This window comes from Centruroides vittatus, unplaced genomic scaffold (genome assembly GCF_030686945.1).
Source record: "Centruroides vittatus isolate TY-2023 unplaced genomic scaffold, ASM3068694v2 contig_3129, whole genome shotgun sequence".
In the NCBI taxonomy this organism is placed as follows: Eukaryota; Metazoa; Arthropoda; class Arachnida; order Scorpiones; family Buthidae; genus Centruroides; species Centruroides vittatus.
In genome coordinates this window covers 144,370-167,874 of record NW_027122017.1, presented here as the reverse complement: position 1 = coordinate 167,874, position 23,505 = coordinate 144,370, and the positions used below count along the sequence as shown (strand labels likewise).

The window sequence follows — 23,505 nt, the reverse complement described above, 5'->3', positions numbered from 1 at the left end:
TTTGTCAGTTTTATTAAGGCTACTTTACACTCCAATCACAGAACGGAGTTTCTAGATCATCGACCATTGCCAAAGCGGGCTAGAATGTCGTCCAGTTATAGTCTAACGTTGCTGGCAGATAACTTGGCATTGTATCGAACGTCAAAGTCGAGCGTCGTTTGACTTTGGAGTTACGTCATTAGGCCAGAAGTGTGCATCTACAGTTTGACATCTAGCAGAACAGAGGAATCGCCATTCCTCTCTTCTGCTAGACTTCGAACTCTGCTGTTGCAGCAACGTGCTACCGTTAGATCACAAAGTGATCCCCTTACTGTAAGAACTTTTTTTTTAATCCAAAAAGAGTAAACCTTTAAAACATGTTTAATAATTAACATTTCTACATAGCTATCTGAACTAAATTGTAATGTTCTAGAAATGCAGTACATGTTTATTAATTGCTGTCATTCTAAAAACATTTCGTAATGAGATTATGGCATTCTACTAGCATTCTGCATTCAATCAACTCTGGTTGATTGAATGCAGAATGCCATGTAGAATGCTAGTATAATAGTAAGCATGCTATCTGTTGGAGGAAGATAAGGCTTATTGTAAACTAAAAAAGTTCAGTGTTGTTACTGCTACCTAAAGGTATTTAATTAGATTGGTTTAATGGAATAAGGCCATCTGCAATGGAGAGGATGTCTCCCAAAAGAACTAATAGGGAAAGTGGTCCTCCATTCAGGTGTTAGAAAACCTGGAAAACTCTAGGTGGCCAGTCCATTAGTGAGGCACAAACCTGCAACCAACTACCAGTGTTAGATGGTTTTTATTCACTAATCCATTGGTGAGCTTGTAATTAAGATCACATAAAGAACAGGGCCACTTAAGTTCAGTGGATGGGATCAAAATAGACTTTGTCCCGTACTCGTAAATGAAGACGGAAAAAGTTACCAAATTTATTTCATTAATAGTCATACCTAATTCCTAAAGAATAGAAACAATAAAAGTTGCAGGTATTACAAATATACATGCACTCAAGCACATGCTAGAACATTTAAAGAAAAAATTTACATGTACGAGATTAGTGTACATTTTAAAATGAACATTAATTAGCATAATCCATCGTAAAGTCGAGTTGACATTTACTTGGTACACAATGTAATTTTTTTGCTGTAAAATAATAGTCGAGAGAAAAACTTTGTACAGTTGCAACTATTACTGAAATAAATTTAGTATAAATACATTGTGATAAACAGTACAGCTGCAAGATAGAAGAAGTTACAGTGTGCTGTTTATTAGAATAAATATGGAATTTTATGAACAAATGAAATGAAACTTCATACTTTTGATATATTGTATTGTCAAGAATATATTGAAGATTAATAACAAAGATGGAAGAATTTCGAATTATAAAAATTAGCCATTTTTGAGAATTAATATCTGCAGAGGTGTTGCAAAACTTTCTCCAAGCTGGTGATAATGTGTTGTTGATGTTTGTTTTTGTTTCACTGTTTTGATCTACGAGCTGAATTTTTGGTTTTGCGAGTGATATTTGTACAATTGCCGAATTTTAAACTGATTTCTTCATAAATTTCTATGCACTAATGTGTTGCGCTTTATAAGTTTCTAAGGAATAATCTTATAAAGAAATTTATTTGAAAAGTTTGAGACTATGTACTTTTCTTTTTACTATTCCCATCAAAATTACATTAATTTTTATAGTCATTTAAATAATGAAAAAATATATTTTAGTTCTAGAATAAAATCTTCAATTCTTCGATAGTTCAAATCCAATTATCCATAGAATTTTTTGATGTAACTAAGTCTTTGAAACCCTTTATTGTGGGGAGTATTTGAATCCAACAGTACTGATCTGACTCTTTGTTTGGATCAGAATTAATAGTTACCCTTTCCAAGTCTCGTGCCAGACTCGTGGAATGACTCGATGTGTCAGAATCACAACTGTCACTATCACAGAATGGAACAAGTGGTAGATGGTCGCAGTTCTTATGATGCACGCATATCGTTAGTTTTTTCCCTCTGTTAGGTATTTTATAATTTCTCATTTTCATGAAATTTTCCAAATTACTATTTCTCGGTATCTCGATCATTACGGTCATGTTGGTCAACGAAGGAGAATTGGGCCGATTCAAGATGCCCGAAGATATCAAGTTTCTGAAAAAGTATCTGATGCAAACCAGCTGAGTTAGTGATTTTCCTTCGCATTCTCCACACTTCAGCGACGGTGGAAGGTCTACCACATACACTTCTTTGGGACTGACGAGGGTAGGACCCAGCGAAAACACAACTTGGTTCACTTCTAGATGTGTAATACTCTTCATCAAGTTTTGAAACAGGGAATCAAATGAAGACAGACTGGAATGGATTGCTTTCTGTTTTCTTTGTAAAAGTGTCTTTGGAACAAGCTGTAAGAGAAAAATATATATTAAAATATCTTATTTACTAGTTACTTGCAATAAATTATTATAACTTTTTAAATATGTATAAAAGAGTGACACGAGTCAACCTGAGCTGGAAAGGTGTTGTCAGATGAAAGATGAGGGAGACGTGGCTATCCCTTAAGAGTTGAGACATGAATCTGATCATTCAGCTGTTTTGTTTTTACATTTTTAAAATGTTTTCATACTTTTATCATAAATAAATTTTATTTATTTTTTTTTTTACAAATTTTATTACTTTTAATTCTATCATCACTCACACATTAATCATGTCTACAAATTCTTCAATTACTTTAATATGTATGTGGCACATTGTAGAGCACATTGCTCACTTGAGGTTATTTGCCGATGTATTTAGTACCACAGTCATATGTAATATACTATAAAATTAGACTATTAAATATATGTTCAGATTTATGGGTGTCGATCCATAAGGGACAGACGGGACATCCTCAATATTTATTTTATACCGTAGTACGAAATTAGAAGTAGAAACAAGTACTGTACATCTTATTTTTTATATCCGTTGAAAATCTGACAATAAGAAATCTTCCTTCTCGTCATCAGCCCAACCTCCAATATGCAATTTATACCAATTGGCACTGATGTTTAGATTATAAGATATCTAACAGACAGTTGAAAGGAACCTTTAAAAAAGTATGATAAATTTTGGATGCTTAAACCAGAAAGAATGTAAGGAACCATTTTCTTTTATATAAATATATTTTGTATATTTATAGACATGCTAAATGAATTCAAATGAAAATATACAAGAATAAAGTTTCATAGATCGCAACTTTTCAGTTTGTCCCGATTAGAAAATTCTTTCCGAATGTCCCCATTTCTAACTAAAAATATTCCTGTTTGTATTTAAAAAAGTCAAATAGGAATTGCAGGCAAGTGTCTATGGATGTCGTACACACATACACTACCTGTCCTTACATGCAACCTTTAGTAATCTGTAGTGCACGTGTCTACGATTACATCTGGCTGTAGTCTAGTCTAGTTTTTTTCACTCTTCCCATTGTGTGGGCACTAAGAGGACCTTTATTTTTAATCACATCCATTGCAAGTTTAGCCAGGTCCACAATGGGACAGTTGGGTGTAAGTCTAATAAATACAACTGGTTCAGCAAATAATATTAAATGTTCAATAATTGATAATTCTTAGAATCTTTTCAACACCTTACCCACTGGACCTAAATACAGTACTATCTCAACCACATTTATTCCAGCTTAAATGACTCAGTTAAATTGTTGTTGTTCTTTAAATCAAAAACTATACTAATTGTTTTAATATTTGGTATCTTAAAATTTTTGTAATTCAATTGTATTGTATTCCACTAGGTTAAATGTACGGCAGGGAGTACCTAGCTCAAATATGACAAGTTATAGCCAGCATCCAACATTTAATTAAGTCATTTAAGCCAGAATAAAGACATTCAAGTTAGTACTATTAATTAGAATTATTCACTCATTTTCTGGAGTAACTACTGCCTATCCAATGCTTAATTAATACCCAATTTATCAATTTTTACCACAATGCTTCCTCATTTACAACTTCCCCACTTCTGGTTTTGAACTTACGACAACTTTATAGAAATGCAAGGACATGCAGTGTCAAATACCTTGTATATTAATATAAGGTTACAGTGCGTCCGTATTTAGTACACACAGTCTGCATCTATACTGTACTTAGAAAAAATAAAATGTCTGTACTTTTCAACCGATCACGCAGTTAGTTAAATCGTAACCACTTAGATTTAATTCTGACAAAAGGTGGTAAATTTTTGATAATTATTATTGTATTTTTTGGCTAGGTGGCAACATTGTATAAGCAAATGTAACTGCTCTGTTGCTTAGTTTGTTTGTTTAGTTAACTTATGGCAATGCAACACTTGGGTGATCTGCCTAGGGTGGCTTTCTGGGGAGGTTTTTTTAAGGGAAACTGCCCCTATTTAGGCATTACAGATGTGGAGAAAACTTGGAAAACTCCAGGTGGCCAGCCCGTCCGAGCGAGGCGCGATTGCACAACCAAACTCCCAGTGTTCGGGGAACGAAGACCGCTTGGCCACTAGTGGGCCCGTTGCTTAGAAAACACATGCACATTCATTGTCATGGTACTTGTTGTCTAAATGGTAAAATAGTTTTCTTACATTTAAAATTGCATTATGTGCCCCGAATTGAAACTTGAAAGTTTATATTATATGCCTACATTTACTAGATTAAAAAATACGAATAAATTCATTTTATTTGGCCTTACTGTCTTACTTTTAATGCTAATCTGTCTGTATTTTGCCTTCTGATTAATAAAATGTTATGACAAATGTCTTCACACATACTGTATATAAGAAACGTATGTATAAAAAATGCAAGGTATACAAGTTTAAAAATTAAATCTGCCTTTACGAGATATTAATATGAAGAGCACTGTATCAACGTCGGATGACAATGCTTATTGTGTAAATACAGTTGATATTTAGTACAGGAAACAGACAAATCTTCGTACCTCGGAACTAGAAACGAATAATCTTTTCGCTTGATCGAAGAGGCAGGGAATCTGTCCTCTAGCATAAAGTATATGTTTTAACATTTCTACCATTAAATTGGCATAAGTTTGATTAAGCACCCATCCGTCGAAACAAATCCCGATACTGTCACTATCTTTAGAACACGCCATTTTCTTCGTTTGAAAATTAGTTTAAGTGTTGCCAGCTACTCGAAATAGTACGTCATGCGAGATATTGAAAAAATAAGAAATACAGTACAATACTGTATTTCCTCATTTTCTTAATTCCGTTCATTTATTACGTGCATTTTTTTTCTTTGTTTATCACGGAATAAATATGTTGGTTTTATTGTTACAGAAACATTTTTTACTAAAAACAAAGCATTATTGTAATGTTCGGACGCCATTTGTATTTTGAAAAACATTAAAGTGATTCTCGTCAGGGGCGTAGCTACGATTCTCCGGGCCCGGTGCGGAACCAGATTTGTGGGCTCCCGAAAAAATTTTTCGGCAGGGGTGTCCTTTTTTCATAATGGTAATCGGAAACGTCCAAATGAAAATAAGTAATTTTTTCTATAAATTTCGGCTTTTGAATTTATTTATTCCGTTAAAAACATTGCGTTTATACGTTCAATTTCTTTCGTTTGATGAATGATGAATTAGGTATTTTTTTGTTTTGTATAAGTAAACGGACTAAAATATTTTTGTATAGTGGTTTATATAGTGTATAACTACAGTGATTACAGTTGAGTTGCTGGTTTTCCTGTGTAATAGAGGCCCAGCTCGAGCACCCAAAGGCCAAATTTTGCTTTGTTCTAATTGCCGTGAAAAATTTTTCGGGTCATTTTTTCTTGTAATTTTGGGGCCCGGTGCGGACCGCACCTACCCCACCCCTAGCTACGCCACTGATTCTCGTTACGAGCAATCTCACTTTCGTGCACTCATATAATTAAAAAATCAATAAATACCTACACAATCTTTGTCTATGGTAAACAATAATGCATTTCAATTAGTAAAGTAAACCCATTACAGAGTTGCGATAAGGTAGAAGATAGATATTCCTTCAGAATATTTAATTTGAGACGACTTCAAATTAACTCTAGTGGAAGATTAGAATTCCAGATAATTAAACTGAGATCTTTATATAATCTGTAATGCTGTGTAAATGTCCACTCATGTTAAGTTTTGTAGCTGCTGAGACAATAGCAACATGAATTCGAATAGAACAGAAGAAATTTGCATGAGCTGTTTCCTCGCACCTTGTTGGACCACGGCTCTGGTTTACCATTCCGAATTTGTTATTGTAAGCGGCGAATTTACGGACTTAAATATCCAAAATTAACAAACATCTACGTTCGATGACTTCAGTTTCTAGTCTGGCAACATACTGTTCAATTTATGTGGCAATTGTTACCAAGTTTAGATGAATACGCATTGTGTCGTGGATGGTCTGACGTATTTGAAGACGATAGTAAAATAATGAACATTTCTGTTCGTGTAACATACCTGATTTATTCGATCACTTTGCCACAACAAGATCGATCTAATTACGAAACTACGAAACGAATGGTTCTATGAAAAAATGGTCGTCCAGAATAATGCTCTAGTAAGAAACGTCTGCCTCTCTGTTTCGTTCACTGCCGTGTTACTAAAGATTATTTTTCAAATTGTCAACTTTACTGTTTATTATCTGGCGTTTGAAAAAAAAAAACAAAAACAATGTTTTCAATTTGAAGCTCTGTTTTACACCGTTGATGCTGGACTTGCAATAAGTTTAACTATAGGAGGAATAGCATATGGCCTTCTGCTAATAAAGGTCGATTTACACAAATAAAGGTCGATTTACACAAATAAAAGTCGATCTACACACAACAGTGACGTGCCGGCACCGTGACCGTTTGGTAACCTTGACGTCGAGCACGACACAGTGATGAGTATTCACACACAACAGTGACCTAACCGTGCAGTATTTGTTTCGTTCTCTCGGTGAGTAGTCATGCAGTTTTCTGAGGAAGAATTGGCTATCATAGCTATATGTTTGGACGATGAAAAGAAATCCAATCAAGAAAGCGCTGCAAGTGGGTACATCAAGCATGGACAAAAAGGTCAATAGAAGGGGAATTTTATACACTTTATAAAGAATTAATAGATGATGAAACTAAATTTTTTGATTATTAATTAAATAATAATTAAAATAAAGAAATAAAGTAAAATACCTGTATTTGTTTATAATTAATTATTGATTATTTTGATTTAAAATTTCCTTTTATTTCCTTAGAAAACAAAATTTACCGTCAGTGAAAATATCGTTTCCGAGAAATGTACTTTCCCGTTACAGTCACGCCATTGCCACTCCACAGCACTGTAACGAACGAGTCTAGACAGGGTGGTTTAAAACTAGGTCAACGATTTTCCACAGGCAAAAATTTATTGTACTATTCCGGCACGTCACTGTTGTGTGTAAATCGACCCTAATTCTCAGGAATTTTTTCGGGAGATGGTCCGTTCGGATATGTCGGGCCCTGTCCCTCACCACCCGGTCGCCCTATTGTGCGCCTGGCCGAACCCATAATGGGCCTTCTAAAAGAGGCCCTCTTAGTGCCTACAGGGCGGAAAGAGTTAAAAAAAAAAAAGACATCAGAGGGAGGACAGGGGAAATTTACAGGTCTTCAGTTTTTTCGAATTGCAGCTCAATAATTTTTCTATAAATGTGATACGAGAAAATACTTCCCTCGTAGTTTATACAATCTGTTGCCAGAATTTAAACAATATTATCGCATAAAAATAATTATTCTCGCATTTTTACAAGATTTTTGTTTTATTTAAACAGGTTTTATATGAAGTCTTTCGGACGTTAAGGTTAGCAACTTCCATCACATGCGAGGTCATCACAACCTGTCTAACACGGATCACTTTTCAAATATAGATCAGTATTAACTGTCTAAGATAGCAATAGTTGTCCTGCCAGATTTAAAGAAATTATGTAAAATATTGCATATAATAAAAAATAGCATTTACTTGTTTCTCAGTATAACGTGGTGAATCAAATTTTTCTTTGTGTTCTTTCACTATCGATATTAAATTCAATATCGCCCAATGAGGCCATTGAAACGCGCCATTACGGTCAAACACGTCTGTTATAAAATACATATATACAGTACATATATATATAATAGAGGAAACGTACGCGATCCGTCAAAAAATGACCTCGGGTGCGTTTTTTTATTCCTCCGCGTAACTTCGCGCGAGCGACATCCGTTTAAAAATTCCTGCGGAACGCGTTCCTAAATTCTGGTGGGAGTGCGCGCCGTCGAACGGCAAAAACGGCCGCTTGTAGCAGTAGTTTACGGTAAAAAGCAACATGGCGTTTTCCGTGGCTCAGATAGTTTCGTTTCCGGGTCCATTATGTGGTTTTATGAATGAAAATTTAAAAATTGTGAAAGCGCAAGTTAGTGCACGCGGTGATGTAAGTGTCTTTACTTATTTTTTTCGTATGGTAGCCGGCATTCTAATTTTTTTGTGGCTATTTTGAATGCTCTTTCAACAAATAATCCATTTTATGGTTAAATTTTACAATTGGGACTCTTCTTTTGCCTTTAAATGCTCATATTTTAGAATTATAGATTCCTCCATCACGATACTATCGATAGTGCGGGCGCCGCCATCTTCTTCTCGTTCACCGTCGTTCCTAAATGCCTACAAACAGCAACGCACTCCCGTAGTAGCGGCGACGCCGAACGACCGCTATTAAAGAACGTATCCCTCCTCCACAGTGGCGTAGCGAACATAACTGGCGCCCGGGGCACGACACTTTATTTGCGCCCCTTCCCTTCCCCAGAAACACATATAGTTTGTCTTGGAGACCATTTGGGCGCGTCTCTGCGAGTGGCGCCCGGGGTATGATACACCCCGTTACACACCCCTCCAGAGATTTTCACATTTTTGGACTCGGATTCTCGAACGTCCAGAAAAATCGGGATTATTTTTTTCTGTATGTATGGATGGATGTTAGTTACGGTACGTGTGAGATTTTTTCATCTTCTTTGAAGCTTAATAACTCCCCTGTAGGGTGTCTCATTTCCCGGTCTTTTGCTTGTCTCGGGATCCCGGGACAAAATTAATTATTTTTAAGATATACAAATTATCGTGAAATCAAATGATATAATTCTTTTTCGTCTTTTAAAGTAATTTAATACGTTCCGCAACCTCCAAAATCATATTAATTTTTCTATGGTGTCTATAGGCAGACATCAATAGATCCCGATTTCAAATCCTCAGCCACTCCGAAGAGTCGCGATCACGAAGTTCGCTTCAACGCCGAACACCGTACATTGCTCGATCGCGAGATAGAATTACTAGAGATTAATATCTCCTAACCCTAGCCCGGCACATAAATACCTGCTAGTTTTATATTATTACCCAAAAATTTCTTGAAACAGCTGACTACCCATCGATTTTGAAGCGCTTGCTTACGGTGAAAATACAATGAAAACCAGTGAGCACCATGAGTGCATTGGGCACAAGTCCGAATCGCTTTCCCTATTTTGTGTATCTCTATTTCTGTACAACTTAGTACTTGTGCTGCTTCAGCGAGAAACTTATTAAATTTGGCCCCACATTGACTTTGGTGTGTACTGTACATTTTTTAACCAAACTGTGGTTCGGCATCTTGGAAAAACCATACTTTTCTACAGGGATGGGGAAAACAATCGGCGGAAACAATAAATAGACTCCGGACTCCCATAAAAAAATTCGATTCCTCTACTCCCGACTCTGACTCTCCATCCCTGCTTATCTGTCTAATACCTAGTTATAACTAAGTATTATTGATAAATCACACACCTTACCACTGGGGTATTTAAATTTCTTTACTAAACGTTTTTCGGCTCTATTTATAAGCTCTTGTCAGGTAAATTGTGTTCGAATTCGAAACATCCAACATTTCTTTACAAATTCAAGAGGGGAGGGATATCTTAAATACACTTTCCAGAACTGTAGTAGTAATTATCAGATTTTACTAACGAGGGTGCTAGTGTTCAGATTTATTGAGGAGCTAGATGAACCAAAAATTATGAAATTTGACAGGGATGTTTCTATACACAGGGCGCAAATTTTGGTGGTTAAGGGTTAAGGAGGTGGGGAGAGAGGGCGATCTTGTGTTGTATCTAGAGTTCTATCGGACTTAATGGATGTGACCATTTTACTCGTTAATGGCATTTACACTTTTTTTTATAACAAAACTTATCTCTAGCTTAAAAGTTAATCTTTTTAACTTCATATAATTAATTAATAATACAAAAATATTTTAAATAAAATCCAATAACAGATGTCGCTAAAGGCCGGATGGCCGAGCGGTCAAGGTTAGCAACCTGCCGCCCTGGGGGACCCGGGATCGAATCCGGACGGGTCGAAAAATCCCCAGGAATTTTTCGGGGGGTGGTCCGTCAGGATATGTCGGTCCCCGTCCCTCACCACCCGGCCGCCCCATTGTGGGCCTGGCCGAACCCATAATGGGCTTGCTATAAGAGGCCCTCTTAGTGCCCACTGGGCGGAAAGAGTTACAAAAAAAAAAAAAAAAAAAACAGATGTCGCTAACCACAAATTTAATTCATAGGTAATGAGTCTTAGTGTTTTAAATATAATGTATTTTTCTTAGAAATTTTTATCATAATTCAATGAAATTATTCCTTTAAGACTTTTATTATTCTTTAAATTATACGCGTTTAAACCAGAGCTGTTATCTGCAGGAAATTTCCGGTATTGCGAAAAATTCGGCTCCTTTGCCGGTACTGAGGAATTGGTGTGTATTTGCAAATATTTTATGAAATAAAGGAAAAAACTTATTTTTAAAAATAAAAATAAAGAAAACACTGTAAAATCGTTAAAAAACGTCATTTTCTTAGGTATTATACGTAATGGAATAATTTACATATTTGTGGAGAGCAGAACACCAACAGGTGCATCTATCCGATGCGATGACCGTTACAAAATGGGGGGAAACGTTACGAGAGAAGCCACACGACTGTCGAAAAAAGAGGGAAAAGACGAATTCCACATATTTTAGGATTTACATGAATTTCTGCAAATTTCTATACATGGCAAAAATTGGAGAAATTTGCAGCCCGCGAAGAGAATATTGTGAAGGTGTAGTGGCAACACCGTTTTCATCTGTGATCTGTCAGGCACCTCACTACCTTACCTGTTGGCCCGGCCTGGTCTTCATTAAAAGGCTCTCTTTGTAAACATAGTTTGATAGCCGAAATAAGATGGCAGTTTGCTGCTCTGGGACCTGGAATCAGATCCGAATTGGCCAAAAATTCAGGAATTTTTCAGGAGTGGTCGATCCGAATATGTCGCCCTGTCCCTTAATACCCAGCCACTCCACTGTGGGCCTTGTTGAAATCATAATGGGCTTACTAAAAGAATTCCTCTTAGTGTTTGCACAGAGCTCATATTTGGTTCTGTGGAATATGACATTGCAACACACGGGAGTCTCCTGGAAAGATATTCAACAGGAACCTGGTTCCTATTTGGATGTTACACACGTGAAGAATACCCAGTTGTTGAGGTGCGAACTCACGAGAAGTAATGTTCAGTTGTTTTAGCCACTCTGCCACTGGTGGGCACTTGGGCGAAGAGAGAAAAAATATTAGTAAAATTGAATAAAAATTATTTTATTAAATGATATTTAAATAATTTGAATTACATATATATTTTATACAGTTTTAATGTCAATTGATCTTTAATAAATACACAGAATGATTTGAATAAAAGTTAAATGTAATATACGGGACATACATTTTTTTTAAAACAAAGTACCTTACAATTGCATTTAATAACTTAATTATAATTTATGCAATCCACAATAAAACAATTGTTGCAATATGTGATGAATCTTCTATACATTCTTCTATAGTACTTGTGTTTTTACAAATATTCGGAATGTGTTCCACACAGAAATACATGCCGCTACTATAATAGAAAATTGGAATGTTGGAAAATTCTTTACTAAAAATCTCAACGTCGACAAATTTTGATCGATCGTTGCACCAATTTATGTACCATTGGTTGAAATATAACATAATACAATTGTTCCAAGCAATGTTGTATTGCTTCAATTCTGTAACTTTCATTTGTTGTAGTGTATGATCTCTAGGCACCTTAACTGATAATGCGTGTACCATCCTTCCCGAAAACACAATACATCTGTATGTTCGAGGTAAACCATAACCTGATATACCGCTTACTGCGCATTGTGGTATAACTTTCTTGAAGGTGTCCTCCAGTCTTCCATCTACGATCCATAGGACGCATTTCGTTGCTTCTTTTGAAATATCTGTCAATTCTGTAAACCACGTGGGACCCGGTTTCAGCTTCTCATTGATTTCATCTTTTGAAAACACGAAACGACTTATTTTCAGTCCGGGAAGTCGAGGAAAAACAGCGATCCATATTGGTAACAGATTTCGTGGAGAATGTGTAAGAAGTTTAATGAGCCTTTGAGAATATCGCCGGTCGTTTATATGATTATTTTTACCTGTAAAACGTTACGTTTTTATATTAAATTTGTTAAATTTCTCTTACATCCTCACTAGTAGCTTAATGATTTTATCTACCTACACATTTTCGGCATTTCTAAGAAGTTTAACAATATTTTAGGTTGCAGTTTCGTGCCCGACCAACGGACTGGCTACGTGAAGTTTTCTTACTTTCTTTCACGTGTGTAAGATCTAAATAGAGACCAGTTTTCCGTAGAAAGTCCTCTCTGGAGGTATCATCGCTTGGCAAATCGACTTCTAAGTGTTTGTTGTTTTATTCCATTAATGCGATAATCGTATATGAGGAGTCCTTGGATTCACAGATTTTTCAAAGTCAACAGAATGATTTGCAAATATTTTGACTATATATGAAGTGTTTGTTCATGATTTGCATTGTTACTGATTAATTGAAGGAAACGGAGGCGAGATAGTGACAAATTACATTTTTGGTCAAATTGAAATAATCATGCCAGCTGTACGTAAACTAAGCAGGCTTCAATATTCAATATGGAGATACGTCAGTCAACGAGGATAAGGATTCTGGTTATCAACCACCAGGCACTGATGTTTCAACCACAGAGAAGTGAAACTGAGGTTAGTGTTGCTTGGTTTCGTCCTAAAATTTGACCTATGTTTCGTCAACATACGAACACTTCTAACAAATGAAATTAATTTTCTATTATAATTGAAGTAACGCGTAATTGTTTTGCTAAAGTTATAAGTTGATATTCATATTATTTTACATATTGTAATAGATGATGCCCATGATTTTGTTTGTTTTTTATTTAATTGCGAATACTGTAATATTTTCAAATTAAATTTACGAATAAATGCTGAAAAACACATTAATCATGTTGCATGTTAGTTATTCTATAGGGTAAAAATACAGCCAAGCTAGAAAATGTTGATACAGTGTCTCTGAAAAGACTTCAATGCAAGGAACGTGTGTCATAATTCTTCGTAATTATTGGAAGTACCTCATTCGGGAAACCTGAATTAATAACAAAGAAGTTGCGAATATATATGTGGTTATTAAATGTGATTTGGCGATTTGATCCACCTTTCAAAACGTATTCGCTCGAAACAGTGGCAATGAGCTTGACAGATTTTTGCCACAATCCCTCTCAAATGATCCAATCTATAACAATGCAAATAGAATGTTTTTCGCGAAACGCCTTCCGGGAAGAACATTCTATAGAACACTGGCCCCTATTTGGGTATTAGACACGTAAAAAACCGGAACATTCCACGTATCCAGCTGCCGGTGAGACGCAAACCCACGACTCGCATTCAATTAAACATCAATAATATGCCCACCATTGATCACTGATGGACATTTTGCTAATGTTTTAATAAGATACTTACGACATTGAGCGTCCAACCGCGATAAAAGTCGTCTTGTCTTAGTTTTATCGCTTCTTTCCCTGATTTGCCACCAATGTCCATTAAATCCTGTCAAGAAGTTAGTGTTGCCATTTCGTGTTTTGAAGTAGCGAACAACATATTCTGGATAGAAGTTCGTGATTGCAATTATCTGACGTGGTAAGGCCTACATATGAAAAAGAAACAAATATTCCACTTAAGAGTGTAATTAATGTAGTGTAATTAATCGACCACCAGGCATTCCTTCATCCTTTTATTTACTATTCAGTCGATACGCGTTGGTTAACACGTTTCGGGCTCAATATTGCCCCACTTCAGACAACTAATTTTTTTTTTAACACACAATTTATAAATGACATCAAATACATTCAAACGATACAGATAGCTTACAAACATACCTATAAATCACAATCGTTCGGAACGGACTACATTTGATGTTTACAGAATAGGTATATAACTAGTACAAATAATTATTCTTATCTATATTTGAAAAAAAAAATTAAAAACCGGAATTACAGTGCTAATATTACATCACGTTAATTGACAAAATCCATATAAACAATTTACAAACATACGTTCTTGTATCTATTTTTTTGGAACCCACCTAATTGACGCACTTGAGGAGTGGGTGAGCCAACCAGTACAGAATATTGTTCCTATCTATGAAGAAGGTTTTTTAAACCAGAGTTATTATACTATGCTATGTATACAAATCTGTTTTTGTACACTACGTGCTTTTGCATTTCCATACAAGTGTTCATAATGTCCGTTCATATCCCTTCAAAAGTAATGGGACGTGGAAGCAAGTTTTACGTTTCTAATTCTATCATTTTCAGAAATTCACAATGAGTTAAAATATAATGATAAGCCTCTTATAATTAAGATGCGGAACCTATTTTTTCTCGTTGGTAAAATTTGATAAAACCTTTAAAGCTCCCAAAGAACAAAACAGCTGTATTCTTACGTATGTTTCTTTATATTAGCGAGGTTGAGGCCGAAGTTTTAAACGCGAAAACGTGTACGTCAGACGTTCAGCGCCGCTTTCCTGTAAGCCTAGAAGTTTGACAATGGCGTTTGGAATGTCGAGCATGACGCCACTGACTTTCCAAACGCCATTGTCGAACTTCTAGACTTACAGTAAAGCGGCGCTGAACGTCTGACGTACACGTTTTCGCGTTTAAAACTTCGGTCTCAAACTCGCTATTGTCTTTTTTGCTTACATTGTGCAGTATCGTGCTAATTTGCATATTCTCACGTAGTGAGATGGCAGAACCACAACTAGATATTTGGAAGATTGATTATCATTTTTTGATGGCATTTGTATTTCTTTTTGTGTTGATTGTCTGTTTTTGAGTCTAGAAGATAGTTTTTCATATTTCGGTGGATGAAGGCATACCTGGTGGTTTGATAATTCCAATATTACAATATCGAAAAATACAGAAAACCTGTGTAAACCGGCAGGTTTACACAGGTTTTGCTGTTTATTCTCATCTTAAAGTATATCTTACCTCAACTGCAATCCTTATCCTTCGTCTCAGTATGGATTCTCCTATTTCCTTCCAGAATGAGCAAACTTGCATGCAATTCTCTACTTCGGAATTATCGAGAGTTGTCAATATACGAATCATTATTTCGTATATGAAGGCAATATTCAAATTTTGCTTCGAACGGCTTTTACACACTAATTCACACTTCATTTCTGGTTCATCCATTATCAAAACGTCTATTTTCTACAATATTTATTCTGTAATTAACAATATATCTTCGTGAATCAATAGAAGTGAAAGTTTTCAATGAAAATAACGTAGTAAATCATACATTTTGCATGACTGTACAGAAAGATATTAGTATTGTACGAGGTATAGATTAAAATCCAGAGTTCAAACACCAGATTTTAGTAAATTAAATAATAAAACTATTAATATTTTACCATTGGAGTATCTTTCCTAATTTAGAAATCATTTTTATTTAATTATAATTAGTAACAGACCTATGCCCTGTTGCTTGCCGCTGTTGCAAGCTTTTCAAATTACAAATTATAACAAGATATACTAGCTATAAGCAGATTTGATTCGATAAAGTTACTTGTAATCAGTAACATGCTGCAATTATTAAAAGTCTTGTAGATTTGAAAATTTATGGAATTCGGCTTTAATGTGAGCATAAGTCTAATTTACCTGACAAGTCAGAAGTTTGGAGTATGAGATGCTTCAAATTGGATCTTTTTAACGACTCATACAATATATATACGTATTAGTATAAAAGACAAAATGGTTCGTAAGTCAGTTAACTATGTTTCTTGTCTATTGAACAAAAATGATGTAATATTAAAGAATTTTTGGTTAATGTAACCCTTCGTGCCAAGATGGCGGCTCGTCTCTGATTCCAGCAAGGAAACAGTGGGACGCACGTTCTAACCTAACCTAACCGAATTTTTGAAGACGTTAAGAACCGTACACTAATTGACTTTTAAGCACAAATTTATGCAAAATAACTGAACTGGCGTGTTTGTACAACGTCATTAAGATAATTAAAATTAGCAGGAAAAAAAATGAAATTAATTTTACACGCAAATTACTTTAATAGTCTCCACTGTCGACTGTTTACAAGTGTAGTCCGAATGAATGTAATCGAATTTTTAGTATGATGTAACTTATGTCAAATTATATTTATTGCGTATTATTTAGCCATTTTACTAAGTCATATTTAACAGTTTTTACCAAAAACAGTGTCCGAATATACCCAGAAAGACTCGTCTAGTACGTTACATTGTTATAAACACCACATAAGCACGAAAAGACAATTCTCTACGTTCGATAGGTCAATCATTTGAATGTAAAAATCACTAAAAATAAATAAGCATATACCTACAGATTAAAAATAAATGCTTTGTGAATGTTTCTTATTAATTCATAAACTTAAACAAAATTTTAAAAATATAAATCAACTATTTTTCTTTTCGTAATCACCAAATAAAAAAAGCCGAATTTATGTAAATTTATACAAATTTCACAAATAATATTTTTAATGATTTTCAATTTATAAAATATTTATTATACAGGTTGTGACAAATGAAAGAGGAATATTTGCAGGTCTTACTGACCTTAAATGCATTCGATGTGCTCTTCACGTGTGGCACCACAGGCAATACTGCCATTCTGGCCAATCTCTCTCAAGCGCATAGATTAAGGCCCCGGTAGCTACATCCAACTAAACAACAGATCCACCAACGAAATTTTAACGATTCGCTGGGGCCGGGTTAGCCGAAGCGCCCTCACGTGAGTTTTCAGAACATCGTGGCCTAAGGGGCCATCCATAAATTACGTAAGGTATTTTGGGGGGTCAAGGATTTCTTACGATTTCTTACTCAGGGGTAGGGAGTAATAGATATCGTCTTACGTAATATTCTTCGACAACAGATATCTTATGTTGCTTCTGACTAATTTTTATCATCATAATATATATAGTGATAGAATTATCGTCTTTAACGAGCAGTTCTACCTTTGTTGTTCTATATATTTATTTATTATTTATTATTATTGTTAAGTTATCAGGAACATGTCAGATGCGAGGCGAGAGAGTAGACACGTGGCCGGATGGCATCGAGAAATGTCACGTGACACACTTCGTACGCGTCCGCTGTTCAATCCCCTCAACGCCTATTGACGTCTATAGACGTCCAGACCCGAGATAATTCGTACAAGTTACATATAGTTACAAAAAACGGTACTTTTGGCCCCGAAACATTTTTTTTTTTTTGATTTTTCGAATGTTTTCTGTCTCCAAATTTTTTGAAAAATTTTTCCTTGCGCGAAAAAATTTTATTGCGATTTTAATTAACCTTTAATGACGCGCGATTAACGCTTAATTGTTTTTTTATGGGATTTTTTTTATGGAACTTCATTCATCCTTCTAAAGTTCTAGTGCCCGGATTTTACTTCGGTAAAGTTATTTAAAGCTATTTTCTGATGTCAGAAACAACATCCAATAGTTTTTTAATTTTTTTAATTAATAGATTTTATTATATATACGTTTAATTAAGTTGGGGGGTCGGAAATTTCAATTAAAATCGTAATTTTAAAAAAATATTTAGAAATATACCGCCATCTAGTATTCACCCTACTTTTTACCTTTCTCCTCCTGAGAGTTTCATGAGAATGTCCCGTGAAATACGACACCAGCTGTTCTCGAGGTCACCCAGCTGTGTAAACAATGACTCATCGGTGTCAGATTTCGCGGAAAGGCGAGACAAGGGAAATTGTACTTTGAAGCCTTTTTTTTCAAAATTAACACATATCTTTCGTTTGTTTTTGTTTTTATTACAGTAGAGAGTCGTTAATCGGAACCCCGGTAATCGGAACGATTTTTCGGACTGTGTCCTGCTGAATCGAACGTTTTTGATACTAGATTTACTTCTAAAGTATAATCTTTATGATTTTATATCCTTCAATATATTTATTTTGTTTGTACAAAATGCAGAAATAATTTTTAACGATACGATAGCCTCGATTATTGTTATAAAAATTTTCGTTAGGCTTAAAATCGACGAAAATTCAACACGATGCGACACGCAACGGAGAAAAATTTGAAGATCGGACAGGTTAATATATTTGTTCGTACATAATCGGTAATCGGAACAAATCACTAATCTGAACAACCCCAGTCCCCAATTGATTTCGATTTTCGACTCTCTACTGTATTTTTAATTATTAATTTCAATTTAATTGTCGGAACGTAGTGACGACTAATACTTGACTTCGTGCATTCCTTGTCCGCAGAATAACTCTGGAATGAGTTGTCCGATCTTGATGAAATTTTCTACGACGACTCATCATCACTCAAGGATGAACTGGTTAAAATTTCAACTTTCAAAAATGATCCGTTCTTGTAGAACTGGATATAGGTGTTTTTCTTCAGTATGGATCATTTTTGAAAGTTGAAATTTTAGTCAGTTAATCCTTGAGTGAATGTGAGTCGTCGTGGAAAATTTCATCAACATCGGACAACTCATTCTAGAGTTATAATGTTGACAAGGAATGCATGAAGTCAAGTGTTAGTCGCTTCCTGCACGCACGTGTAGAAGCGCCATCTGGTGGTCGGAAAATATGACAAGCATTAAAACGGTAATTTTGGAAGGTAAATGTTGTCGCTAACTGGACACACAACAAATATAAAGAATCTTTATAGAATAATAAGTTTAAACAAGTTTTCTTTTTAAAACGTGGAGCAGCAGCGATCAATATTGATGGCTTTACGATCCATTCTCTCCTTCGTCTTCCTATCGTTAGTACGAAATTTCGATCTCTAAATGAAGAAGCTGCGCAGAGATTCCAAATTGAGATGAAGTCGCTCAAATTCATCATCATCGATGAAATGTCAATGATTGGTGCAAGAATGCTTTACATGATCGAGAGAAGATTGAGAGAGATAAACCCCGAGAAATATATGGATCGCCCGGGAAAATGTTATGTGTTTTCTGAATGACATATTAAATATACCTTCTTTTTAAAAAAATAATAATTAAAAACTCATATTCCCTTAAACTGCATAATTACCCCAACAGAAAAAGTTAAAATAAAGGAAAGTGCAAGTTAAGAAAAAGCATTAAATTGATGGAAATTTAACACGACCCATACTGGAGATTGCACTTCGTCTAATGTGCCGCTCTGCGACGAAACAAGCTTAAGCAATGGCGTCCTCGAACAATGAACACTCGGTAAGTATTCCTACATGATTTTGTTTATAGAATATTTTATATAAATCGTTCCCCAAAAATTATACGTGTTTTGAAAATATTCGAGTCAAATTAGTCTAGAATCGATTAATTTTATGGAAGAAAAACCTTTCAAACGGTTGTACCTCTTTAACTACACAACTGTCGAAAATTCTGTTTGGGAAATTTCTATAATTTATGTCTCGATTTTAAATAAAATTAAGAGAGAGAATGGTGCATTACCTAAACATAATTATCATTGATTTTAACCTATAAAAGTAAACAAATGGTTTTTCTAAAATCAAGATGAATTTCATTACTCACCACGTGGAGACCCAAACGATTTCCAACCACGTTGTCTTTTGGTATACTTGCAGTGTTGCCGTTTTGAAATTTCAAAATGTACTGAATCTCCTTCAAAAAATGTACTATTTTCCTTCAAAATGTACTATTTCTATGGTTGGTTGCTTTTGATATTAATATACCATCATACTAAGTTTTTGTGCTTATTTCAAATTCATATTCATAAATACTTTAAGTGAATATATATATATATATAGGTTATATATAGGCACGTAAACAAAGTATTCATGAAAAAATATATATATGTATACTTTCAATCTGCCACATAGGCACTTCATTAAATTAAATAAAAGAATAGTAAGACAAAACTTTCTTTAATAAAATTAGCAAAATCAATTCTACAAGTATAAAAAATTGCAAATCTTATCTTACAAGTTGAACAGATGTATTATGTCGTCTACATCTTCATTCTCTTCTGTTTCGGTATCGTGGATAGCTATTGGGTGAGTTTCTTTAAGTTCTGGGATCCAATCGTAACATTTTCGGTTTTGGGTTTTTAATAACTCTTTTGATAGCAGAAAAGCATTACAAGTGTCAACCTGAAGTCTATTGCGAATCTTTGTCTTAATTAAATTAAGTTGTGAGAAGACTCTTTCCACACAAGCACTAGAGTGGGGAAGACTCAACAAACTTGTTGAAAGCTTTCCAAGTATTGGAAACATCACGTCGCCATTGTCATCTTTAATTTTATTTACTTCATACCAGAAAGTTTCTAGGTTTTCAACTGCACAACTGGTTAACTTATCACGAATTTCAGGCAGCAGTTGCCATTCTGTGTTCAGCTCTTCATACTCATGTTCAGGCACAATATTAGGAAAATGTGTTACCAGGTTTACAACTGACCTAACATTTCCAGACAAAGCAATTTTTGGCTCCAACTTTGTTATTTCCTGCAAGATCAAATCATCAAAAGGAAATTTCTTTTTAATTTCTGCACTTAAAACAATATAGAAAGACTGAATGCTTGAGAGAAATAGCTTCATGTCTTTTTCAGGGAATTTATTCTTTGCAATCTGAACTTCGCACATTGCACCAAGATATATTGTTTCTATTCGTTGAAAATGTCGTGAATTTTGAGTGTCTATCTTGTTCAGCGGTATTGAATCCACATAATCTTTTTTCAGATAGTTGTGCAAAATTGTTTTAAACAGAGAAGATATGTTTGGCAGAAGTGATGTAATACGTGGCCTCTCGCTTTGAAAATTAAGGTTCATTTTGTTGATGAGTTCCAAAATGTAAGATAAAAAATGTAAATACAACTTATTAAAGGGATTCTGTAAATCTTTCAGTAACAACTGTGCTGTATGTATGTTATCTTCCACAGCAGCTGCTGTAAAATAAAGAGTGAGTGCATTCCATTGTTCTAAGGTTCTATTGACTACTGCCTGCCAGGATAGCCATCTTGTCTGAGATAAACGTAACAATCGATGTGGTTGGCCATCTACAAATTTTTGAAATTCACTAAGTTCATTGATCCTCTTGGAGCTATGAGCAAAGTAAGCATATATATTTCTAACCAAGTCTTCAATTGTCCGTGGAAGTTTGTTGCAAGCCTGCGACACACATAAGCTAAAAGAATGGCATACACATCCAAGAACAAAAATATTCGGATTGTCCTTTTTAATTAACGCTTTCACACCACCAGATTCACCCATCATCACAGAGGCATTATCCGCACCAAATCCAATCATATTTTGTGCAGGAATATTTAAATTTATCAAAAGTTCCATCATTGAATGATAGATAGCTTCAGCAGTTGCTTGCTGAACTTGCAACAGTCCCATAAAGCGATCCCTTGCTTTTCCAGAAGAGTTATCAAAATACCTAGCAATCACTGCCAAGCATTTGGTGGAGGAGATATCAGTCGTTTCATCAATAATTAAGGAAAATTTCACATTTTGTAACACTGAAGTCATTTCTTCGCAGCTTTTCGCAGATAATTTTTCTTTAATGAGTTCTGTTGTTTTCGTTCGGGCTACTTTTAGGTCTTTGGCAATATTTGAATCATGGCATACGGACTGGATAAGTTTAGGAAGGTGATCCATAATCTTTATTGGAAGATTATGCTCTACACAAAACATAGCTAATTTCAGCTCAGCTTCTAATTTTTCTTGTTGGTTTGATTTTCTTTGAAAAGCTTCTAGTAGGCCTCCTGATTTTACTGTTTCAAGGCTCTTCATTGCTTGTTTGTGTTTTGTATTGGTGGCATGTCGTCGAAGGTGACAAACATTTCCAGATATGGTTTTTTGGCATACTGCACAAAATGCTTTATTTGGGTATACTGTAGATCGTCTTAGCCAAGTCTTAAATTCTCCCATTTGTAGCCACTTGTCACAAAAATTTTGAGGATAATTTTTTCCTTTCTTCTCAGATTTATCATCCTTTTTCACAACACCACCATTCGATCCTGCTTCGTTTTCACTACCAGATTCAATACAAGATGAGTCTAATTCAGCTTCTTCAACTTCCGATTCAGAAGAATACAAATTAGTCATTTCCTGAGTTAACGATTTAGATAATGTTGATTTCTCAATGTGCCTGCGTTTCTTAACTGGAGAACTAGTACTTTTAGAAGCTGAAGTTATATCCCTCATATTTGTGGAAATGGCGGAAACAGCAGTTGCAGAAACATTGTTCGAAGAAAGCACTGCAGGATTAACGGGAATTTGAGTAGGCTTAACGGTTATTGGATGTAAGTTCTTCTGTGCTGCACCAATGTAGCCTATTTTTTGGTTGCGCTTGATGTATCTAAATTAGAAATTAGACAAAACATTGCACTATATTGTAATAATGTTTAGTCGGAAATTATTTAATGTACGTGAAAACATAAATAAAAAGCAAATCGATATATTTGCTCACAAATATTTTTAAAAAAAATTTAAAAAGCATTAATATGAGTGCTTTTTTAACAGTTTTTTAATGATCGAAATTCTTTAAATCTTCGTGAGATCGAAATCAAATGCTCTGTTATTGAAATACAAATATAATCAAGGTGTGACTTGAAAAGGCTAATATTTAAATATAAAATAAAATATTTCATAAAATTTTTTAATGAAAATATGTTGTATGGTTTTTTTAACACAAGCATTAAAGCTAATTTTTTAAAAATACAATAGTGATGGATAAAAAAATTATAAACTAAATATGCGTGGACAGATTCAAATTAACAAAAGTTAATTCGGTTAAATTTCAGATATGTATACTGTCATGGCCGCACAGTGGGGACCTACGTTCAAACCTAACCTAACCTATTCTAATAAATTAACAAATTATTAGTAATTTATTAGAATAGGTTAGGTTAGGTTAGAACGTGGGTCCTCGGGCCCGAGAAAATTAAAAATTTGCATTTCTAATCGCAAATACTATCGAGATTCCGGAAGGGCAGCCATAACAGTATACGTATCTGAAATTTAACCGTTATTTCTTCTACCAAAATTACTAAAACTGAAGTTCATAATTTAAGAATTAAATTATAATGGTAGAAAATAATATAAAAGTATTTATATTATTTATACTCGTACAATTTCAAAACTATTTTCTATAATAATTCGACTCTGACTTA

At 34.7% G+C, this 23,505-nt stretch overlaps 1 protein-coding gene and 1 long non-coding RNA gene across 2 annotated transcripts; both read right to left on the bottom strand.

Moving 5' to 3' along the window:
* Window positions 1-1,642: 1,642 nt before the first annotated feature.
* LOC136973319 (MAD2L1-binding protein-like) lies at window positions 1,643-5,137 on the bottom strand. Its single transcript, XM_067268050.1, has 2 exons — window positions 4,947-5,137; window positions 1,643-2,405 (listed from the first exon to the last, which is right to left on the bottom strand). The coding sequence occupies exons 1-2, from the start codon at window positions 5,115-5,117 to the stop codon at window positions 1,764-1,766; spliced, it is 813 nt and encodes a 270-aa protein (XP_067124151.1). The 5' UTR covers window positions 5,118-5,137; the 3' UTR covers window positions 1,643-1,763.
* Window positions 5,138-13,882: 8,745 nt separating this feature from the next.
* On the bottom strand, window positions 13,883-16,662 carry LOC136973314 (uncharacterized). The gene is made up of 3 exons (XR_010880472.1): window positions 16,446-16,662; window positions 15,376-15,611; window positions 13,883-14,033 (listed from the first exon to the last, which is right to left on the bottom strand). It is a non-coding gene; the product is annotated as an uncharacterized lncRNA (long non-coding RNA).
* Between the last annotated feature and the right edge of the window lie 6,843 nt (window positions 16,663-23,505).